General features: G+C 38.4%; 1 protein-coding gene across 7 annotated transcripts in view; it reads right to left on the bottom strand.

Annotated features, from left to right (window-relative positions):
* LDB2 (LIM domain binding 2) overlaps positions 1-19,689 on the bottom strand; it is a 383,161-nt gene that overhangs the window by 76,549 nt on the left and 286,923 nt on the right. For all 7 annotated transcript variants that reach the window (XM_030314157.2, XM_030314152.1, XM_030314154.1 and 4 more), the window contains exons 3-4: positions 9,572-9,744; positions 2,386-2,508 (exon numbers count right to left, since the gene is read on the bottom strand). In XM_030314157.2, the coding sequence (XP_030170017.1) occupies positions 2,386-2,508; positions 9,572-9,744 (296 nt within the window). The remainder of the gene's footprint in view (positions 1-2,385; positions 2,509-9,571; positions 9,745-19,689) is intronic.

Here is a 19,689-nt window from a genome sequence, read left to right as displayed (position 1 = left end):
GCCTTTGTTTTGTGTTGTGGTAGTGTTGTTTTTAACAGCTTGGAGTCCAAGACTATATTTGAAAACTTTGCCATTTCTACCAAATGGCAATATATATATATATTACCATATATACCATACATATATATATACGTATACACACACACACACACACACACACACATATATCTATCTATCTATCTATCTATCTATCTATCTATATATATATATTTAAGAATTCTAACTTTCCTCCCCATTAAGCTGAGGCTAGCAATAGATGTTCTCAACAATTTTCACCCCGCACATCCTCCAGGACTGTAAGGGGAAACATCACATTTTCCAAAATATCCGCCACGTGTATAAGAGCAATGTGGCATTCCATAGGCTACCCCAGTGTTCTGTTGGGCTAGAAAAAAAAGAAAGTTCTTTTGGATTGCATTGTAAAGTGAGTCTCTTGGTTGATGCTCTTTCTTTCGCTTTGTCTTTTCTTCTTTCTTAACTGGTAGAAACAAATTGGAATGAAATAGAGAGACTCAAGTAAGCACCCTTTTGTCTTCCTGCTTGCAGTCATGAGACGATCTAGGTTGTTCTAACACTTTAATTTATTCTTTCCTGTACTTAATTCTCCTCATAGTCACACAACCACTTGGCGTTGTGTATATCAGTAACAAAAACAGATGTCAGCAAAAAGAGAGCTGGTCACTTCTCACGTCAATTTCTGGAAAGGGCGTCCTCTGTGAATATGGAGCCAGTATTTATGGAACCCCTTTCACGAGCCAAGAAAAGCTGGTTCTCTAGATATTCTCTAGTCATGACCGACATCAAGGAGCTTCCTTTGCACAAGGAGGACAGGATAATAATAAATGAATGGAACTATGTTGCTGCTGCTGTGAAAAGCCAGTCACCACTACTTGAAGAGGACCTACTGTGTGCCAGGCACTGTTTTATGCCCTTTACGTGCATTAACTCTTAATCCTCATACCAATCAATCCTCTGAGGCAGACTCTATTACTGTATCCATTTTACAGATGAAGATCTGCAAGCACAGAGATGCCATGCCACTTGCCCAAGGTCACACAGGAACAGGGATACACCTATGTGGTCTCATTTTAGGGCCCAGGCTCCCGACCACTAACCTCCGCTATCTTTCTGTCTATTCTGAAAACAATAAGAGTGACAACTCCAAGCTGCTTCAAGGGGAGCAAAGGATGTGAACTGCGCTTTGAAAGTTGAGAAGAAGTTGGGGGTACGGATAGGAGGGAAGATTGGAGAAGGGGAGTTGGGCGCCACAGCAGAAAGTGCAAGGTCAGTGAAAAAGGTAGAGATTGGGTTAACCAGTCGGGAGGAGAGGGTCGAGGACAAAAGCCTGGGGACACAGACTGGAATTAGATGGTCGGGAGACAGCTTATCAGTCTGGGTTCTGGAGTCGGTATCAGCTGAGTTGAAATCTTGATTTCCCACTTTCGGGCTGAGAAGTATGGAGTAACTTATCAAGCCTGAGCCTCAGTTTCCTCACTTCTAAAGCAGGGAGAGTGATAAGGCACCTCTCTGGGTCACTGGGAGGATTAAATATAATGTGTACAATACTTAGCACAAGGCCTGGCATAGCAAACAGCCAGTAAATACTAGCTACTGTTATTGTATTCTCTTTTGATTGTACTGTGTCTTAAAAATCAGGCTCATTAAGTCTGATTTTGCTCCAAAGCTTTTTCACAGAAACTGCTGCATCATGCATTATGGAAGAGGGATTTATTTAGTCAATGCCTTTGACGCCTTCTTCAGGGACTGCACTCAGCTAGCTCTTAGCAAGTCTTACCCCTCACACACATCCCCAACTTGGCATTGAATCTGGCCTTGCACCTAGTTGGTGCTCAATAAATTTGTCGTGGTTCATGGTCGAATAAAACCGAGAGACTCCCAAATCGTCTGCTTCACTCCAACACCATGGTTAGGAGGGACGTTGACACAGATCTGAGGTACATGAGCCCCACGTCTTGTCAGCTGGTTCTAATCAAGACTGGAAACTGTTTTTCTTACTTCTTGTTTTATTTCTTTCCCCAGTTATACATAACAGGTTTAATAGCCCAGGCAGAGCAATACTTGATAATGACTCCATGGAATTTAAGAAAAGTACAAACTGTTTATTGCGGTAACCTCAGTTTGGAGTTTAAAATAGTAAAGTATCAAAAAAAAAAAAATCTCACAATGCACCAAACTCACAAACAAAGGAGAGGGAAAAAGGGCCTGTGGAATAAAATGGTTGAGGGAAAAGCTCAAAATTGAGAGTTCATTGCCCAGCTTGTGAAGATTGTTGGCATTCTTTACAGAGAGAGAACCGGACTTTTTCTCATTGAAGAAATGAGGGGGTAAAAGAAAAGACAGTAAAATAGTGATGAAATTACTTACGTGCATGGCTAGAATGCTCCTTGGGACTAACTCTCTGTATTGTCTAATGGTAAAGTGCCATGTTTTTATTCTCATGAGATCATCAAAGGTGAACTCCAAGATCAGTCTGCCTTCTGTACATACCTAGAAGCGACAAACATCACACTCATTGGCTGTGCACCTTGTGAATGCCACATTTTTGTAACTCACACATCAGCTACTCAGCGGTGTCTCCCTGACTGTCCTTGGGCAGCACTGTATCTTAGTAAGGATGTGACACAAGTGCTTTATCCACAGCACAGTGAGGCAAGCGTGAGCCCTAGAATCCGTGGGTCCCGAAGACGGCACAGTTGCTCGCTAGCCATGATTTACTAGTAACTTTACTGGTTGCCACGAAACCCTACGAGCCTCTGTTTCTTCATCTGCACATAGGGGACCAAAACCCACATTATTGTAATATTATGTCAAAAGTGTGTACCTGCGAAAATAATACCCTCCCCACCTCCTTTTACTTCTGTTGTCATCATCTTTCTACCATCAGAGCTTGAAATCTTGTTCTAATCGTGGTTGCCCTACTCTGGGAGGAAGTATCTGCTAAAATTATTTATGCTTACGTGTGACTTACTACAAGGTTACCCAATCAGAGCAAGTTTTCATTTTTAGAGACAAATTCCAGGCATGTTTAGAGTGTATTCCTTCAATCACATGCTATGAATAGTGACAAATTTTGCTTGCATAGAGGCATGCTCTCTTTCGAGGAAAAATATATATTATTAATGAAACATAGAATTTGTGAGGCTCTCTTGGGGCCTCTGGCTGGCTCAGTTGGTGGAGTGCGTGACTCTTGATCTTGGGGTCATCGGTTTGAACCCCATGCTGGGTGTAGAGATTACTTAAAAATAAAATCTTAAAAAAAAAAGAATTTGTGAGGCTCTCTTCTGTGATGCAGTGATCTTTGACAGGGTAGTCATTTTTTTTCTTCTTTTGATATTCAGATCAGTTTTAGCATGTAGTTCCTATTTTATTTACCTATTTTGTTTCACCGTTAATGACTTTGAAATAGAAAATACTAGGTAGTCAGACACCATTGATCCCACTGATCCAACTTCAGCTAAAAAATAGTGGCAGTGTATGTGTTCAGTTTACATAATTACAACTGCTTATTCAGTTCGTCTTTGCTTTAGAGCAGGTGGAGGCTTTGATATCAAAGTCCTAGATTCACATCCCAACTCTACTTTGTACTTGTTTTGGAACTCTGAGACAACTGAATACATCCCCCGCGTTCCAGTTTCCTCCTCTGTGAAATGACAATAATACTAACCTTACTTCGGGTTGCTGGGGAAATGTATGATGATATTGTGTGTGTCGATTGCCCAGTATTATACTTGGCACACAGGAGGATGATAGCAAATGATAGCTCTAAAGATAAAAGAAACACAACCAAAGAACCCTGGACTGGTGGTTGTCATAAAGTGCTCTCTGAGACCTAGGGATCCATGGAGGCGTCTCAGGGGCTCTGCTGGGAAGAGTTCGGCCTCCTTCTAGACCATGTGATCTCCACCCATTTTTTCAATTCAACCAGAACAGCTTCAGTTCTACTGTTTCAATATATTGGACTTCTGCTCAAGCTTTTTTGGAGAAAGCTTTCCTATGCTAAGAACAAACATATAAAACTTCGGAAGCCACTGCACTACACAATTTTTAAAAATCATAAATAACAATTCATTCAACAAGGGGCATGCTCCTTCTGAAAACTATAGTCCCTGAAGATAATTAGCAATTTACCTAACTTTTTATGAGATGTTAACAATCATTTCTCCCTTTGGGAATCTAATACGAAAGGCCGCCATTCATTGAGTTCCAACTATGTCCTAGGCACTGGGTTAGGTGCTTTCTATTTACTCTAATTTAAGGTAATTTTTTTTTTTAACGAACTAACAACCACTACAAAGAGAATTAGTAACATGTGTTGATAGGGCACTACTTAAGAAAGATGCTATTGCCATGTGCCATTTTCATTTTTTCAAAAGTCTCAGGACAATGGGATGATTATTGATGATGTGGGTGAAGACCTCTAACTGAGATGCTACTAGCAGAATCTGCGGGCAATTTCTGGCATTTAAGGCACTTTGCCCCAAAACTGCTCGAAAGAATGGTCTTCAGGGCTTCCTTCTGACATCTTAGCCATGATAGTTGTGCACTCTGAAACGGGAAGACTTTCATGTCCCCAAACCACTCCTCTAGAACACCCTTAGCACTGGAATTAATTCACCAAGGGTTGCATGGAGATTAAGTTACACAACTCCCCCTGGGGTGTTAGTAGGACAGAAGCCACCTGCATTGAAAGCTTTCACAAAAGGGAGGTGACCGCAGCCAGCCCGTGACAGTTGAAATATCCTGACAGTAGAGGTCAGGGATATTTGGATGCTACACCTTTTTAAAGAAAGGGTATTGTTAGGTGTTTAAACAAATATTAGCCCAGTTAAATCTCATGCTTTTTTTTTATTATTATCTAATCTATTTGTTTTGTGTTTATTAACCACAAACTCAGGGCAGACGTAGGTTCTGGCTTACTTCTACTGGAACAGAATTTCATAATGAGAAGGTATGGATGTAGTCCTTCTAATGAATTACTCAATTGTAGCATCTGTAAGGTCAAGTAAAATTGTGTTCTCTGTTTACTGTGACATAGCAAACCAGTTGAGGACCCTTATTGCTATCAAACCGTCCTGGGTCTACAAAAGGGGAAACTGTAATAAGCCTTGGGCTCCTCCTTTGTCAGCCAAAGCCAAGAAATCAGCTTTCTCCCAAGCAGGTCACGTGCAAGAGAGGAATCCTTGAAAGTGAATCCACGTTGACTGTTTTGGGTGTTTTCCTGAAGGAAAATTCAGTGACTTCCTTGAATGGAAGAATGGAGAAGAATTTGGTCACTGTTGGTCTCCCCCAAGTAGTGATACCATGGCCTTCTCCCAAGCCCTATTCAGCCTCACTGCCTCCTGCCCCCACCATGGCAGTTAAAGGCTTTGTGATTTATTTCATATGCAACAATCAGCAAATGGAATAAAGGCACCTAAGGGGGGGGGTAATATATATATATATATATATATATTCCTTGTTTGGAATGGTAAAAAACAGACATAGCTTTTAAAGGGGAATTAATATTTTCTCTTTCCAGAAAAATTCTGTGCATTGCTCTTAATCAATACAATTAACGTAGCTTTTATCTAAAGTTGGCCTTTTTTTTTTAAAGCTGCCTTTCACTTGGAATCCAAAATCAAAAGGGTCCCCAATTAAGAAAACATTTTCTGTTGTGCTGAATTCATGTTACCGTACTGTGAGCTCTGACATTTTGTTTCTGTGGTAACCAAAATCAGCTGATTAGTTGGCATGGCAACAGAAAAGATGTAATCCCAGCAGACACGCTCTAATCAATGCCCCCAGCACAGATGGTCTCCGGAGGATCAACAAGAAAGAGGCTGGCAGGCATTCAGCGGATCACGTGCTAGCTTGAGACTAGGCCAGGAACAAGAGAACTAAAAAAGAACATTTCTCAAACTAACCGGTAGCTTTTTAACCCTTTTCTTTCTCTGGCTAATTGCGAAGCAATGTTGACCATGCCACTGCACAATACAGTGACTTTCATAGAGCTGTTACGAAAAGAAAATGTGCTTTTCAGGTAGAAGTGTTTACTTAATTTTCTCAGTCTTTATGCATGAAATACTGCTTTCAAATTAACAAGCGCACAAAGCTCATTGTATTTTATGTAGAGATACTGTATCTGTAAATGCATATTGAAATGCATATATATACATATATTAGGGCAATATGATCGTTGATATTATAATAATTTGATTGGAGTTGGGCTAAGAGTAGAAACGTATAAATCCTGGAGGATGATGTTGTAGACAGGCTAAGATAAGAATGATGTCAAAGACACGAACGAGTGTTCATCTCGGAAAAGTGGCTGGGGCATTTCCATGGTACTTTTCTATAGTGATAAATAATTGCGTAATAAATAATTGAGACCAGAGAAAGCATAAAGCTGTATTTACAGAGTGATAAGGGTGTTCAGTCCTGGCTGTGATTATTATTTCAGTTTGTAAAATCTAAAAGTAACCAGATGTGTACCCCAAAGAGGGCTCCTCTCGGCATCTGCCGGCATCCACACCCTCAAATATAATTCAAGGGTCTTTGATTCTGAAAACCTTGGTGATTGCCCTTCAGATTATTGAGCCTTGTTTTCAATTTGATTCAAAATTGAATACAGAAAAGAAAGCCTTCGTAATGTGTGTCTTAAAACTCTAATTACATATTTATCCATAATCTATAATGTTCCTAGGATCAGGAAATTGCAAAATGCACACTATACTCCTGGGTAATATTAAATATTACTGTTGATTAGGACTGCAGCTGATTTTTGATTCACCAGTTGACCAAATTTTCATAAAAGCAACTCGGAACCACTGGGTCAAACGCTATTGGGGGAATTAGAGTATATTGATAGTCTAAATTAGAACAATGTGATACTGCCTGTACTTAATGTGCTAAATAATTCCATGTACAGCAGCCTCCCCTTTAAAAATAGAGCATCGGCTTCCAGGCTATATTTTTCTTTGTGGTACTGAAAGGTCATTAGCTCACTGTTTCATACTAAATAGTCATATTTTATTACGTGAAGATGGCTTATTTTTAATTAACATAAGAACAAAAGAAAAACTGGAAGGATTCCTTGGGTAGTATAATAATCACCAAGGAGCAAAAAAAAAAAAAAAAAAAAAAAAAGGAATGCTTTAGAATTTTCTAAAAATAAATGTGCATAATTAGCATCTGGACTAAGTCCACATAGCTAAGCTACATTTCCCAGAAAGTGGTATTTTTCATCATGGTATGGAAATATTCATTACAAGAGTTGGGAACGTATTGCCGTGGAGGAGAGGGAGTGGTGATCTAAATAACTGAAGCTTGGGGCCGAAAGAACTGAGTTCAAGAGGATGCTCCCACCGTCTTTCTGGTGACTACCTCGGATGCCTGAACAAACCACTCGGCCAGCTGAGAGGGGCGCATCCGCAGATGAGGAAGAGTCAAGAATCAACAGAAGAAAACTTTAGCTTCTTGATTTGAATGAAAAAAAAAAAAAGAGCACTTTATTATTGATTCATCAGAAGAATGGGATTTTTTTTTCAAATTTAAAACCAGTCCTGACTGTATGGCACTTTAACCTCAGAGCAACTGACTATGCTCATTTATGAGATAGCTTTGGCCTGAAAAGAAAGACATTGGAAAAATATAAATGATAGGGCTGCCTTTTATTATATATTTTACATGCATATAAAATGTTACATGTTTTATTTTAAAGTTATTTATTATAATAAAATTATTATAAAATATTATATTATTTTACTTCCATAAACTATTTTATGTGTTATGAAAGGGCTACCACAAAATGCATTTTTACTTTCCATGGCTGTAGGCTTTGGAAGTAGCTTCTTCATTATAGCTGTTTTATTTAATTCTCATGGATTTCTTTTTTCCCTTAAAGCATAAGAAATTGGTGTGTTTTTCTTGATTACCTAAATATAATGCTAAGTCTAGACAAAAACTAAACAAACAAACAAATAAAACCATAATGAGCTAGCAGAGAAAGCTTTTCTCTGTGGGGCTTTGACTTTGCAACATTCGAAATAGGTTGTATTATCCATCTAACATACAAGATTATGGAAATATTTTACATCTCCAAAATGAAGTGAGGCATGGGCAGATTAAACCATCGCCCAGGTGATCATTCCTTTCCACATATAAAAACTCTCTTCCCAGAATACAGTGGGAATGTACTTTGTCCCTGATCAGCAACCTTCCTTTTTGCTCAACCGTTAAAAAGGAAGAAAGAGAAAAACCCAACTCTTATCCTGCATTTAAAAATGTCTATTGACAAAATCAAGATACCATAAGATCAATGACATTTGATGACTTGCTTTGCATTTTAGAACTATTTTCTTTGCCCTTGTGTGTGTGTGTGTGTGTGTGTGTGTGTGTGTTTTAACATCATTGTGAGCACCAGAAAGATTAAACTGTACCAACAAGATCAATGGATACTTTACATGATAAACATTTTATTTCTATTCGTTCAGCAAAATTGAGCACAGGTAACAAACACATCTTCAGTTTGGTAATTTGGGCTTTTTGCAATTAACCCTGATAATTCAACTTCTGAACTATAAAGAGAGGATCATCTTGTGTGTTTTCAACTAAAAGAGATAGGTGCTATCATTAATATTACAAATTAGTTCAAATTGAGTCTTTGTGAAAATGCAATGAACTAGTGTTCATTAAAACAAATTTCGGTTTGTCAGAATATCTAGCTAAATATTTGTTCTGAGGAATGTTTCTACTTGGGAGAGGACATAAAGGGATTGTCTGTAGTGTTCCAGAAAGGTCTTTGCCCAGGGGGACGTCCCATCTGTCAATTGTCTGTGGATAGGAAGGGGTCATAGGTGTAGAACGTATAGAAGCCAGGTTGATTTTCTATCTCTTCTCTTTCATTTTACATCCTTCAAGGTCCTTGAATTCTGCCTCAAAGAATGTGTCACTTCCTCCTCCCTCCACAACCCTTCCCCTGTGTTCCTATTCTCTCACAACCAGCCTTTGGCTCTACTGTGCTCACTTGCTCACTGACCAACCAGAACTTCCTAGAATTTGGGGAAACAACCTTTAAACTCTGAATTCCCTAGTTTCATTTATGTTTTTATGTTCCCTAGAGATTACAACTAGTTCAGTTGTAGTCAGTTGACTTTTTCCCTGTTTGTTAACATTTGAATTTAGCTTTAAAAAGTGTTTCATTTCAGAAACAAAACACAAATACTGACCACACAACAATGGGGAAATGTTATTTCAGCTGTAGAAAATTCTTTGTGTTACGGTCAAAATTCTAATTTAGCAACTTGGGTTTGACAGACCAGCCAATGCTCTCTCCCTCTTAGTTCCGAGGCTCTGTCATATTTGACTTTCAGGTGCTCTGTACCACCTGCACATATCTTAGAAGAGTGTTCACCAAGAGTCTAGCCGTGCCACAAACAAAAGAGATGATCTCATAGTGCTGAAAGCGTCTGAGATGTGAGAAATCAGCTCAAAGTTCCAGAAGAAAACCACAATCATTATCCTTCAATACACCCACAGAGAAACAAGCCATGTTGCTGAGGGCGTCCTGTACCTTGGTAAACATGGGCTTCCCATGCTGGGTGACCATAGCACACTGGTCGCAGTCCACTGTGATGGATGAGTTGTGGTATGACTCTTTCGAGTGTTTGAGGATGTAATACAGGTCAGTCACCCCTCCTTCAAACACAGTGCTAAAGTAACGAGGGATAAGCGTCCTGCCGATAGCTGGGAGAGAAACACAGAGAAATAAACCATTAACACAAATATCCAATGGTCCCACGCACCCCACATCGTTGCCAGACCTCCAACGGGTACGAATCATTTCAGGAAACCAATCATACCAGGAGACAAATGTCTTTCTTTTATAAACAGCCATGACCCTTCTGGGTTACATTTAGTAAAACAACATCTCCAACTATTCAGGGAATATTTGTACGTCCATCTCTTCAGATGTTGTGTCCACCGAAAGTTGATCATGTAAGGGTTGATACTTTAAAACTAAGGGGAACAGAATCATTGACTCCTTTGGATCTCATAAGTATCCTCTAAGTGGACATATTTTCTTTTTTTTTAAGTTTATTTTATTATTTGTTTTTGAGAGAAGGAGAGAGACAGAAAGAGAATCCCAAGCAGGATCTGTGCTACTAGCACAGAGCCCAATGCAGGGCTCGAACCCACAAACTGAGATCATAACCTGAGCTGAAATCCGGAGTTGGAGGCTTCACTGACTGAGCCACTCGGGTACCCCAAGTGAAAAAAAACAACAAAAAAACCCACATTCAATTGACTTGGAATTTTCAATGAGCTGTTTATAGAGCAGTCATCTAATCATATTTGATTCATAATAATGTAAATTTTAATAATGTAATGCTTTTTAGTGTGCAAAGTATTTTGGGGTGTTATTTCATTGGATCTTAAGAACAACCTCAAGACAGTAAGGAACTGGAACTCAAAAGGATTATTATGCAAAAAACCAAAAAGGTTATTAGGACTGTATCAGAGTCACATGACTTATAAGTAGATAATTGGGGTCTCTAACTCCAAATCTGCAAACATTTGCTCTTTCCAATACCTTGTCTCCAAATGCTTTAATGAATGGAAATCTTTAAAATGCGATCTGGATCAGAATATACGGAGAGGTCCATACCTATGTAAATACTGATTATTCTATCTGCTTCTGGAGCTGGATAAGATTTCTTTCCAGAACAAAAGACCAATTTTAAGAGAACCTGATACCTTCTACTTGGTCTAAATTGGTCTCTTAGATTGTATGTGTCCTGCCTGTCCTGCCCCATTTTAGTTTGAACGATTGGTAAGTAGCTGGGACTCTCTGATATATGAAGCCTAGAAACACCTAACAAGCCCTTGCTTTAGCAGAGATTTTAAATCCTCTTATGCTGAAAATCCCAACTCATAATATCAGGAATTTTGCCTATGTGCAGATTTTAAGGCAAAGTACTAAAGCACTCTCAAGCGATCCAAGGTTTTTAATAAATCTCTTACATTCACTGTGTAATGCCTTCTGAAAGACAAAAATAATATTGAAGGTAAATAAATTACCAAAGAGAGCTTCAGTACGAAAGATCATGCAGTCTTCACTTGAATGTTTTAAAATGTTTAATTTCATTTTCAAAGAATCAATATGAATCCATTCCATATGTATCTATATCTCTTTTGTACATGGATTTGGAAAGAAAAAAAAACTGTAAAAAGAATATCCTGCCAAACTGTGCTCTGAAGTAATCTCTAAAGAATCCTGCTGTGGATGACTAGTCTCTGAATAATTTATATAGTTGTTATTGCTTCATATTTATTGCAGTAAAATCAATCAACAAGTGTGTGCTAAATATTCCGGGATTTTTGGCAATTCCATTCTAAATAATCCTTACACATACATTTTCCAAATACTGCTTAATCCCTAACAGCGCATGTTCATTTGCTAAATATAAAATTCAAACAAGGGTGATTTGAGTCCATTCATGTCTTTAAACATATGCACAGCTGATACCATAAAGAAAACTCTGTTAATGCAAAAAGCCTCATTGTACTTTGCTAAACAGATAAAATTAAGTTAATGCATTTCAAATATTCCAACCTAAAACGAATTTCCATAAAACAGCTCTAGTAATCTGACATTTTGGGATCGGTTCTGTGGAGAATAAATACAAACCATAAAAATGTAGATGCAGAGTGAAAATATTTCACTACAATATCAAAGGAATTGTCACACGAAAAAGGTTCCTGCACATAAACACCACCGGAGTAGCCACATTATAGTTTATTCATTATGGATCCTGCACCATTTAATTCCTTTGTAGTAATCTCTGTGATATACTATCATCATTTTCATTCACAGGAAAAAAAAATTGAGCCGGGAAAAAGTTTGTGACTTCTTAACTTTAAACCTAAATTTTAATTACCTCTCCAATTCCAGAATACGTACGAACTATATAGTAAATATACTTAGAGGGAATGGAGCTTTGCTTTATTTAACATTTTCTGGCACTCTCGGAACTGACTGTTAAGGACACCTGAGGTTTGTGTCCAGTCTCTTTTCTTTGTGGGACGGCCCCTACAATTTCCCTCATGGTCTTGTTTGGACCGTCGCTCACAAAGCTCTATCATCCACCGTGGTAGACTTCTACAGGTGGCCCCGATGAACCATGACAACGACATTTACATCTTTGTGGATGCAGTCTCCTCTCCTTACATCTGGACTGGATTCTGTGATCCACTTTAGTCAGCAGACTGTGGCACAAATAACCTTGTTTCAGTTTGGGGCTGAATCTTACCAAGGCTTTAGAAGCTTCCACTTTGTGCGTGGGTGGGAAGTCAGTGGCTATGTACAAAGTTTACTCTAAGACAGCCATACTTTGAGAAGCCCAACCATTTGGAACAGTCACATGAAGAACCGAGTCTTCCAGCCGACACCCCCAGCTGAGCTCCCAGCAAACAGCCAGCACCGACCTGCATGAGGGAGGCTATCCTGGAAGTGAATCCTAGAGCTCCAATTAGCCGCCTCGAGCTGGTGTCACACAGAGCGGACAGGAGCTGTCCTCCATATGTTTTGCCCAAATCGCAGAATCATGAGTAAATAAAATACATGGTTGTACTTTTCGCCAATAAATGTTTCATGTAACAGTGGATAATCTTAACACCCTTTCAACTAACTTCCTAGGCTACAATGATGAGCAAATCAGAATCCTTTTCTGAAAGATAGAGAGGGCAGTCTTGCTCCTAAAAATGTGAATTATAGAAATGCAGAAGCTTGCATGGAGAGGAAAGCGGATTAGAGAGACAGAGAGTCTTTGTAGACTGACCCGGGACCTCATTATAGTTCGGAGTGAAAGCCAGCCCCGTCCCTGGGAGGTCCTGCTTCTGTGAGATCTGCACCCTGCTTCTTCTGCTAATGTCAGTTTGTGTTTGCTTTTTGTCATTTACAAACAGAGGAATCCTCATAAATGCTGTCCTACTCTAGCATGGATAGGGTAACGAACACTAATGTGAAAATAGAAAGGAAGTGAATGAGAAAAATGAACTACGAGAGGGAGCGGAGTCTTTTTGTGCAACATCTTGTGTTAGTAGCTGATGAGGATACACAAGCTGTGTCAGAGACCATATTCGTTTTTCTATTGCTGCGTAACAAATCACTGTACACTCAGTGGTGTAAACTCTCTCTATGGATTATCTCATCGTTCCTGATATTCTGACCTGGGTCTTGCTGGGCTAAAATCAGGGTGTCAGTAGAGTTGTGTTTCTTCCTAGAGGTCTAGGAAAGAACCTGTTCTTGCTTTTTCCCGCATCTAGAGGCTACCTGCTTTCCTTGGCTACATCCCCTTCCTACATCATCCAAGCCAGCAATAGTGGTTTGAGTCTTCCTTGCCTGCCTCCCCCTTCTACTTTTGAGGACGCTTGTGATTGCATGGGACCCACCCAAATAATCCAGGATAATCTACCATCACAAAGCGACATATTCTCAGGTACCACGGATTAGAACCGGACATCTTTGGGTGCCATTGTTCTACAGAGGCTATCTTTGTTAAAGAGTTTTTGTTGTACAAGAGAGTACACTACAAAATATCACGTACACACACACACACACACACACACGACAAGCAATATATAGATAATGTGCAGTGAATGGGACAAATAACCAGAAAAAAACCACTTGTGCTTAAGGAAATCACTCTACAACTCATTCATAGATTTCTTTTATAAATATTCACTGAGCTCATAGTAGGTGTAAGGTTCCTTGGTAGGCACTGGACACACAAAAAGAGATTTTTGTCCTTGTCCTTCAAACTCAGTTGTAGCCAGAAAGTTAACAAATATGTAAGTATTTATAATACAATGTGATAATAGATTAAAAAAATGGACTTGTGATTTTGAACTCTTTGCCAATTTCTTCTGAATCCTGATTTCAATGTACAATTTTATTATATCTGAAGCACTGAAAAGATGAAAATGTCCTTTTAATTTAGTAAATCGTGCAACCACACTGCACACCCTCATATAAATTGCTTTAAATCAGTGAACATTTCAGGGTCAAATTTGGTGGTCTCCTAACTCCTCAGGTACACCAATTCTGAATCTATTTAAGTTTTATACTGTCATGTTCATATGCTTCACTTACACTTTACATTTATATTTTAATCCTTGGAATTAAAAATCATTTCAATAATGATACACCTAAATCTACATTGTGCTCCCATGAAAAGGATGGCATCTTTCAAACATTCTTGAATAGATAGTAAGACTATAGTAGATTCTAAAAGAAATTCCATTTTTCTTATACATTTAGATCAAAGTTCCAGAAGCTGGGAAGGGGAAGTGAACATGATAGCACAGGGAGCTTTTCTGTGGGTGAAATACAGGGAGATGGAATACAGTATGTATTATTTATCTATGTACTTATGAAAGACAAGAAAATGACAGATTAAATTATTCAGGAGCCTGAAATGTGTATAATGTCTAAATAACACTCTACATTGTAGGTAAACATTTAGAAATAGCTAAAAATATACTCCTAGGTAATTTAGATGCTGAGCTCTGAATTCCAGTTCCTTGGGAGGTTTTTGTTGTCGTTCTGTTTTGTTCCCAACCATTGACTCCCACTCTCCAGAAGTTCTTGCCATTGGAGTTGGGAGGCTGACGGCGTTGTGGAGCATTATCTAGCTCCCATCTTTTCTTGTAGGTGTTACTTATAGGACGATATCTACACCTGTAGATATTAGCGATTTTTTCCCCATTTAGAAACCAAATGGTACACACTGGGAACTCTTAATCACTGAGAAGCTATAAACTACCGTGCGTCTGTTGTTTTGAGCATTCCATCTCTGTTAATCATAAGGAAATACTTTTTAAAACTCAAGCATGTGTGTAAGTAGTTCACATGAAAGAAATTCTGAGTAGAAAATAATTGTATGGGAAAATGTTCGAACTAGCAATCAAAATACAAAATAAGGTAATAACGACAAAAACATAAACCTGGTGAGGTTGTGGTAAAACAGACATACTCAAACACTTCTGGGCGAGTCAACGTAGCAATTACTCCTCATCTTGAGAATCTCTAGTTCTCTAATAGCTTATTAGGTGTAAATACTCTTGCCAAACTGCAGTTCTAACGTGCAGCTCTTAAGTGCTCTGAAGTTCTCCAAGTCCTCTGAGAAAATACTGTCTAATGTTATGACTTTTTGCTTTGGGGTGATGATTTACTATTCTAAATGCCTATATTTTCTAACTTTCAAAGACAATTCACTTCAAAAAAAATGAAAAGGGTTGAGAACCCTAATTAAAATGTGGAATAAAAGGATATATGAGTATTAGTACCACTTAACACTTGGCAATTACTTAACTAATGATTTTTCTCCTGGCTGGAAAGAGAAAACCATATAACCACATATTTGTGTTTTCAATGAGGCAAAATTAATTATAATAAAATCAGCAATTACTACAGTTTAAAAAAAACTCTTTTTTTGGTAAAATGATAAGGACACATTGGTTGTCTGAATCTGGGTCGTTTTATACAGTTGTTCTAAGGCTGTAGTACCTCAGAAATCCACATCAAAATTCTACTACTGAGATAAATAATAAACACAAAGATTCATTCAACTTAAACTTATCAGTATTCAGAAATAAGTGAATGCATTATTCTAACATGTAAATGGAGATCCTCTTCTTAGCGAAATAAACAATACTGGTGATTTCGTCTATGGTAAATAACATAAATAGCCAAAACAAAGGACATAACATATGCTTGAAATTAAAGGGGGGTGATAGAGGTTCAAAGCAAATTCCTTCGTCTTGAAAGGAAAGCAGGTCAAACTAACTTTACTTTCATAAATTGGCATTTGGAATCTTTTATTAGCATATCTTTTAATTCCAACACCTTTTACTTCTTTTCTCAATCGCACCAATTTGATTTAAATATCTTCTTTCTGATTACCTCTCTTACTATTCCAAAGATTCATTCATTTAATATATGCTTATGAAGCACCAATTACGGGCCAGACATTGTTCTCGGTGCTGGACATAAACAGCAGAAAAGTGCAGAGGTAGATGAACTTGGTGGAGAAGGAGGGCAAGCTGGTTTAGACTGGATGGCCTAGAAGGCCGCAGTGAGAAGGTGATAACGGAGCTGATTCCTGATTGCACAGGGCCATAAGATCTGGGAATGAAGAGGTCCAGGCCCCGGCAGCGGCAAGGGCAAAAGCCCCAGGACAGGAATGAGTTTGGGTTCAATGAGCTTGGTGTACCACAGTATCGGAAAGAAGGCAGCTTGGCAGGTGCACAGTCGAGGAGAATGAGATGATGAGCTCAGAAAAAAAGAGGCGGGACCAGATTATGTGGGGCTATCTAGATCATGGCAAATGGCTTGCAATGTATTCTTAGTGCAAAGAGACCTCACTGGAAAAATTTAGCCAAGGATAAGATCTGATGAACATACTCTATTCTTCTTACATGCGTTATTCATCTGCCAACAAAATCCCAAAACTCCACAAAAAATATTTGATCCTCCCAGAAATCTAATAGGCATTTTTTGTTCCATTTTCTACTCACGAAACAGTTAATAACTCGACTAAGGCTTTACCCACACCACCTTGCGTTAGTTGCTGGAGAGACAATGATGACCACAGTAGATCCCATCTTGCTCTTAGGGAGCTTCTGATCAAGCAATTCTTAAAGCTATTAACTCACTAATTAAGGACAAGTGAGATGTGTGTCATGCTCTCTCTTGTTCTGCACTGTTTATCCCATACTTGACACACAATTAGGATCTATCACATATCTGCTGAATGAGTTGATGCGATCCACGAATGGATTTATGGGTTTCAAGTTGTAGAAACTCACATGTGAGTCTGCCTCACTTCATCTCATTTAATTCAACAAACACTCTGGCATATTCAGGTAATACTGGTTTCTGATTCTGTTAGCTATATCACGGGGTATTTCTCTCAGATGTGTGCCTTTCATTGTGGGCAAAATTCTTTTACCCCTTTATCCAAGGTACTGACAATAACATAGTGCAGAATGGTTCACAGCCATGGCTGGACTTCCTACCATGAGCCAATATCCTTTGGGTATGAATTCAAAATCCTTTACTGACTCACAGAATAAGGCCATGCTCTAGTTACTGATGCCTTAGGGACCTGGTGCAGGGTCATTAAGGTGTTAGAGAAAGACCTACGCTACAGGATGAATTGATATCAATTAGGCATAGGGGGCCAAGGGAACAGCATGTGTCAGGGAGCACGGTGCATTTCCCATGATTTGGGCTGCTGCCTAGACCAGACATTATATATTTATACCTTAGAGGGTCTTGTCTGGATGAACTACTCTATTACATAGATTTGTCTCACTAACTTCCTGTGACAATACCTTATTCTATTACTTATCCAAAGTTTATCATGCAGTTTACATCTGATAGATTTGTTTCTGCCCTCTGCATTATTTTTATTTCAACACTTTCATAACTATGTTCTCTTCTTCAAGATGGGCCTTACGATAGTTTTGAAAACTTCCTTTCTCCTCCCACCCAAAGTTGGAAGGAGGTTAACTTAAATTAAATTTATTTTACTAAGACAGATTGACATCTCTAAAATAACCAGTCTTCCCATACAGGAACATGAAATGCTTATCCATTTGTATAAATCTGTACTGCTATCACAAAATGATTCTGTTGTTTTTCTGTAGTTTTTTAATATATAAATAGCTAAGATTTCTTGTTAAGAGAGTTGTTAAATATTTTAGTTATGTTGATGGTTAATACAGTTCTTTCATTATATTTCTATTTGGAACACAAGACACCTAATTGAATGCTCTTATCAATTTTAATAGGTTTTTCGAAGATTTGTTTTGAGTTTTCTAGGTGAAGAAATTGATCATTCCCAAATATTGATGGTTTGGTTCCTTTCTTTCTTTCCAGTATATTTATAGAATTACTTCCTCATCTTATTGCAATGTTTAGAAGAGAACTTCTAGGAAAATGTATTAAATAATGAGGGAAGTAATAGGCTTTCTTTCTTTTTTTCCCCTGAATTTTTCAGGGAGTGCCTCTAGGATTAGGGGAAGTGCTGTATGTTGATCTGAAATCAGATCATATTACTTATAATGGGAAGAAAATCAAATTATTCTTCTAATTTTTGTTTTAATGATTTTCTTCTTTTTTTATACTGATGGATGTTTAATTTGATCAAATGACTTCTTGGTTACTATTGAATTGGTTGTCTAATTTACCTTAGAAAGCTATCTATTAAGATATTTTCAAATATTGAATAATGTTTTTACTCAGGATCAACCTTGCTGTCTCGTGCACACACACACACACACACACACACACACACACATTTTTGTGCAAATTTTTGCATAAATTCAACTTACAATTCACTGATTCCTTTAACAAATATCCAGGCAAGTGGTGCCTTATTTAAGGCACTATCCTACGTACTAGATTAGAATGTTAGAGCCAGAAAAGATCTCAAGTTTAGTTCAGTGATTCCCAGTAGCATTTTCTAATTCTAATGGACTTCTGGAGATTTTATTTTTATTTTTTAAAATGCTTTTTTAAATTTTACTTTTGAGAGAGAGAGACCGAGACAGAGCACAAGCAGGGGAGGCGCAGAGAGAGAGAGAGGAAGACACGGAATCCGAAGCAGGCTGCAGCCTCTGAGCTGTCAGCACAGAGCCTGATGCAGGGCTTGAACTCATGAACTGCAAGATCATGACCTGAGCTAAAGTTGGACGCTTAACCGACTGAGCCACCCAGGTACCCCAAGGGCTTCTGGAGATTTTAAAATGTACCCCTAGATAGTTCCAAGTTTCCAAAATGCCATTAAAACAAAGACTATGTTTAGCATGTTTCTCTGATTTGAGTAGGAATGAACTCAAATTATGGCGATACTGATTAGCTCCTGATGAGTGATTATGAACAGTGCTTAACACATGTGGAAAAAACACCATACAAAATACTAATAATTATTTAATAAATGGAATTATGTTATCCATGATTATATTCCACACCATCATTTTACTGCAGAAGAACGTAACAGCTGGAGAAGTAAAACTGCATAGCTACCTGGAACCAATGTGGGATAAAGTAGAATGCTTGTTGTTTTTAATCAACCAGGATTGGTTTATTTCTATACCTAAATTTGATTTTTATTAATTTTTACTAAATCACTGTTTACTAGATCTGATTTCTTTTTGTAAGCATAGAGCCAGACCTCACTTTCTAACTCAAAAATATATTTCACCTTGCCAGCTGGTTGCTGCCGCATCATGGAGCTGTCACCAGTGTCCACTGGGCATTTCCATTGGTTTCATTTTTTCCATCAAGTAGACATCCAGAAGAAAAATTCAACTTCCAGACATGGCAAGTAAAATCCTGCTGTGTAACTGGCACACTGTTCCCCACCTCTGGTGACCAAATCCGGCAGACCTGCAACGATTCCATGGACCCTCATGGATGGAAGAGCCAGGAGATGGGAGGAGTATGGATCCCTGAATTGCTAAGGACCAGCTGCCACATATTGGGAAAACCCACTTGAACTTTGGAGCAAAAAAGGCTTTTCTATTGCGTTAAGCCACTGAAATTTCAAGATATGTTTGTCTAAGCAGCTAGGGTTAACTAATACAATTACTATAGCTCTAATGTTTCCGTGACCCTTGATG

Source organism: Lynx canadensis, chromosome B1 (assembly GCF_007474595.2).
Source record: "Lynx canadensis isolate LIC74 chromosome B1, mLynCan4.pri.v2, whole genome shotgun sequence".
Classification (NCBI taxonomy): Eukaryota; Metazoa; Chordata; class Mammalia; order Carnivora; family Felidae; genus Lynx; species Lynx canadensis.
The sequence above is the reverse complement of the archived record's forward strand: the minus strand, read 5'-3'. Positions and strand labels throughout refer to the sequence as shown.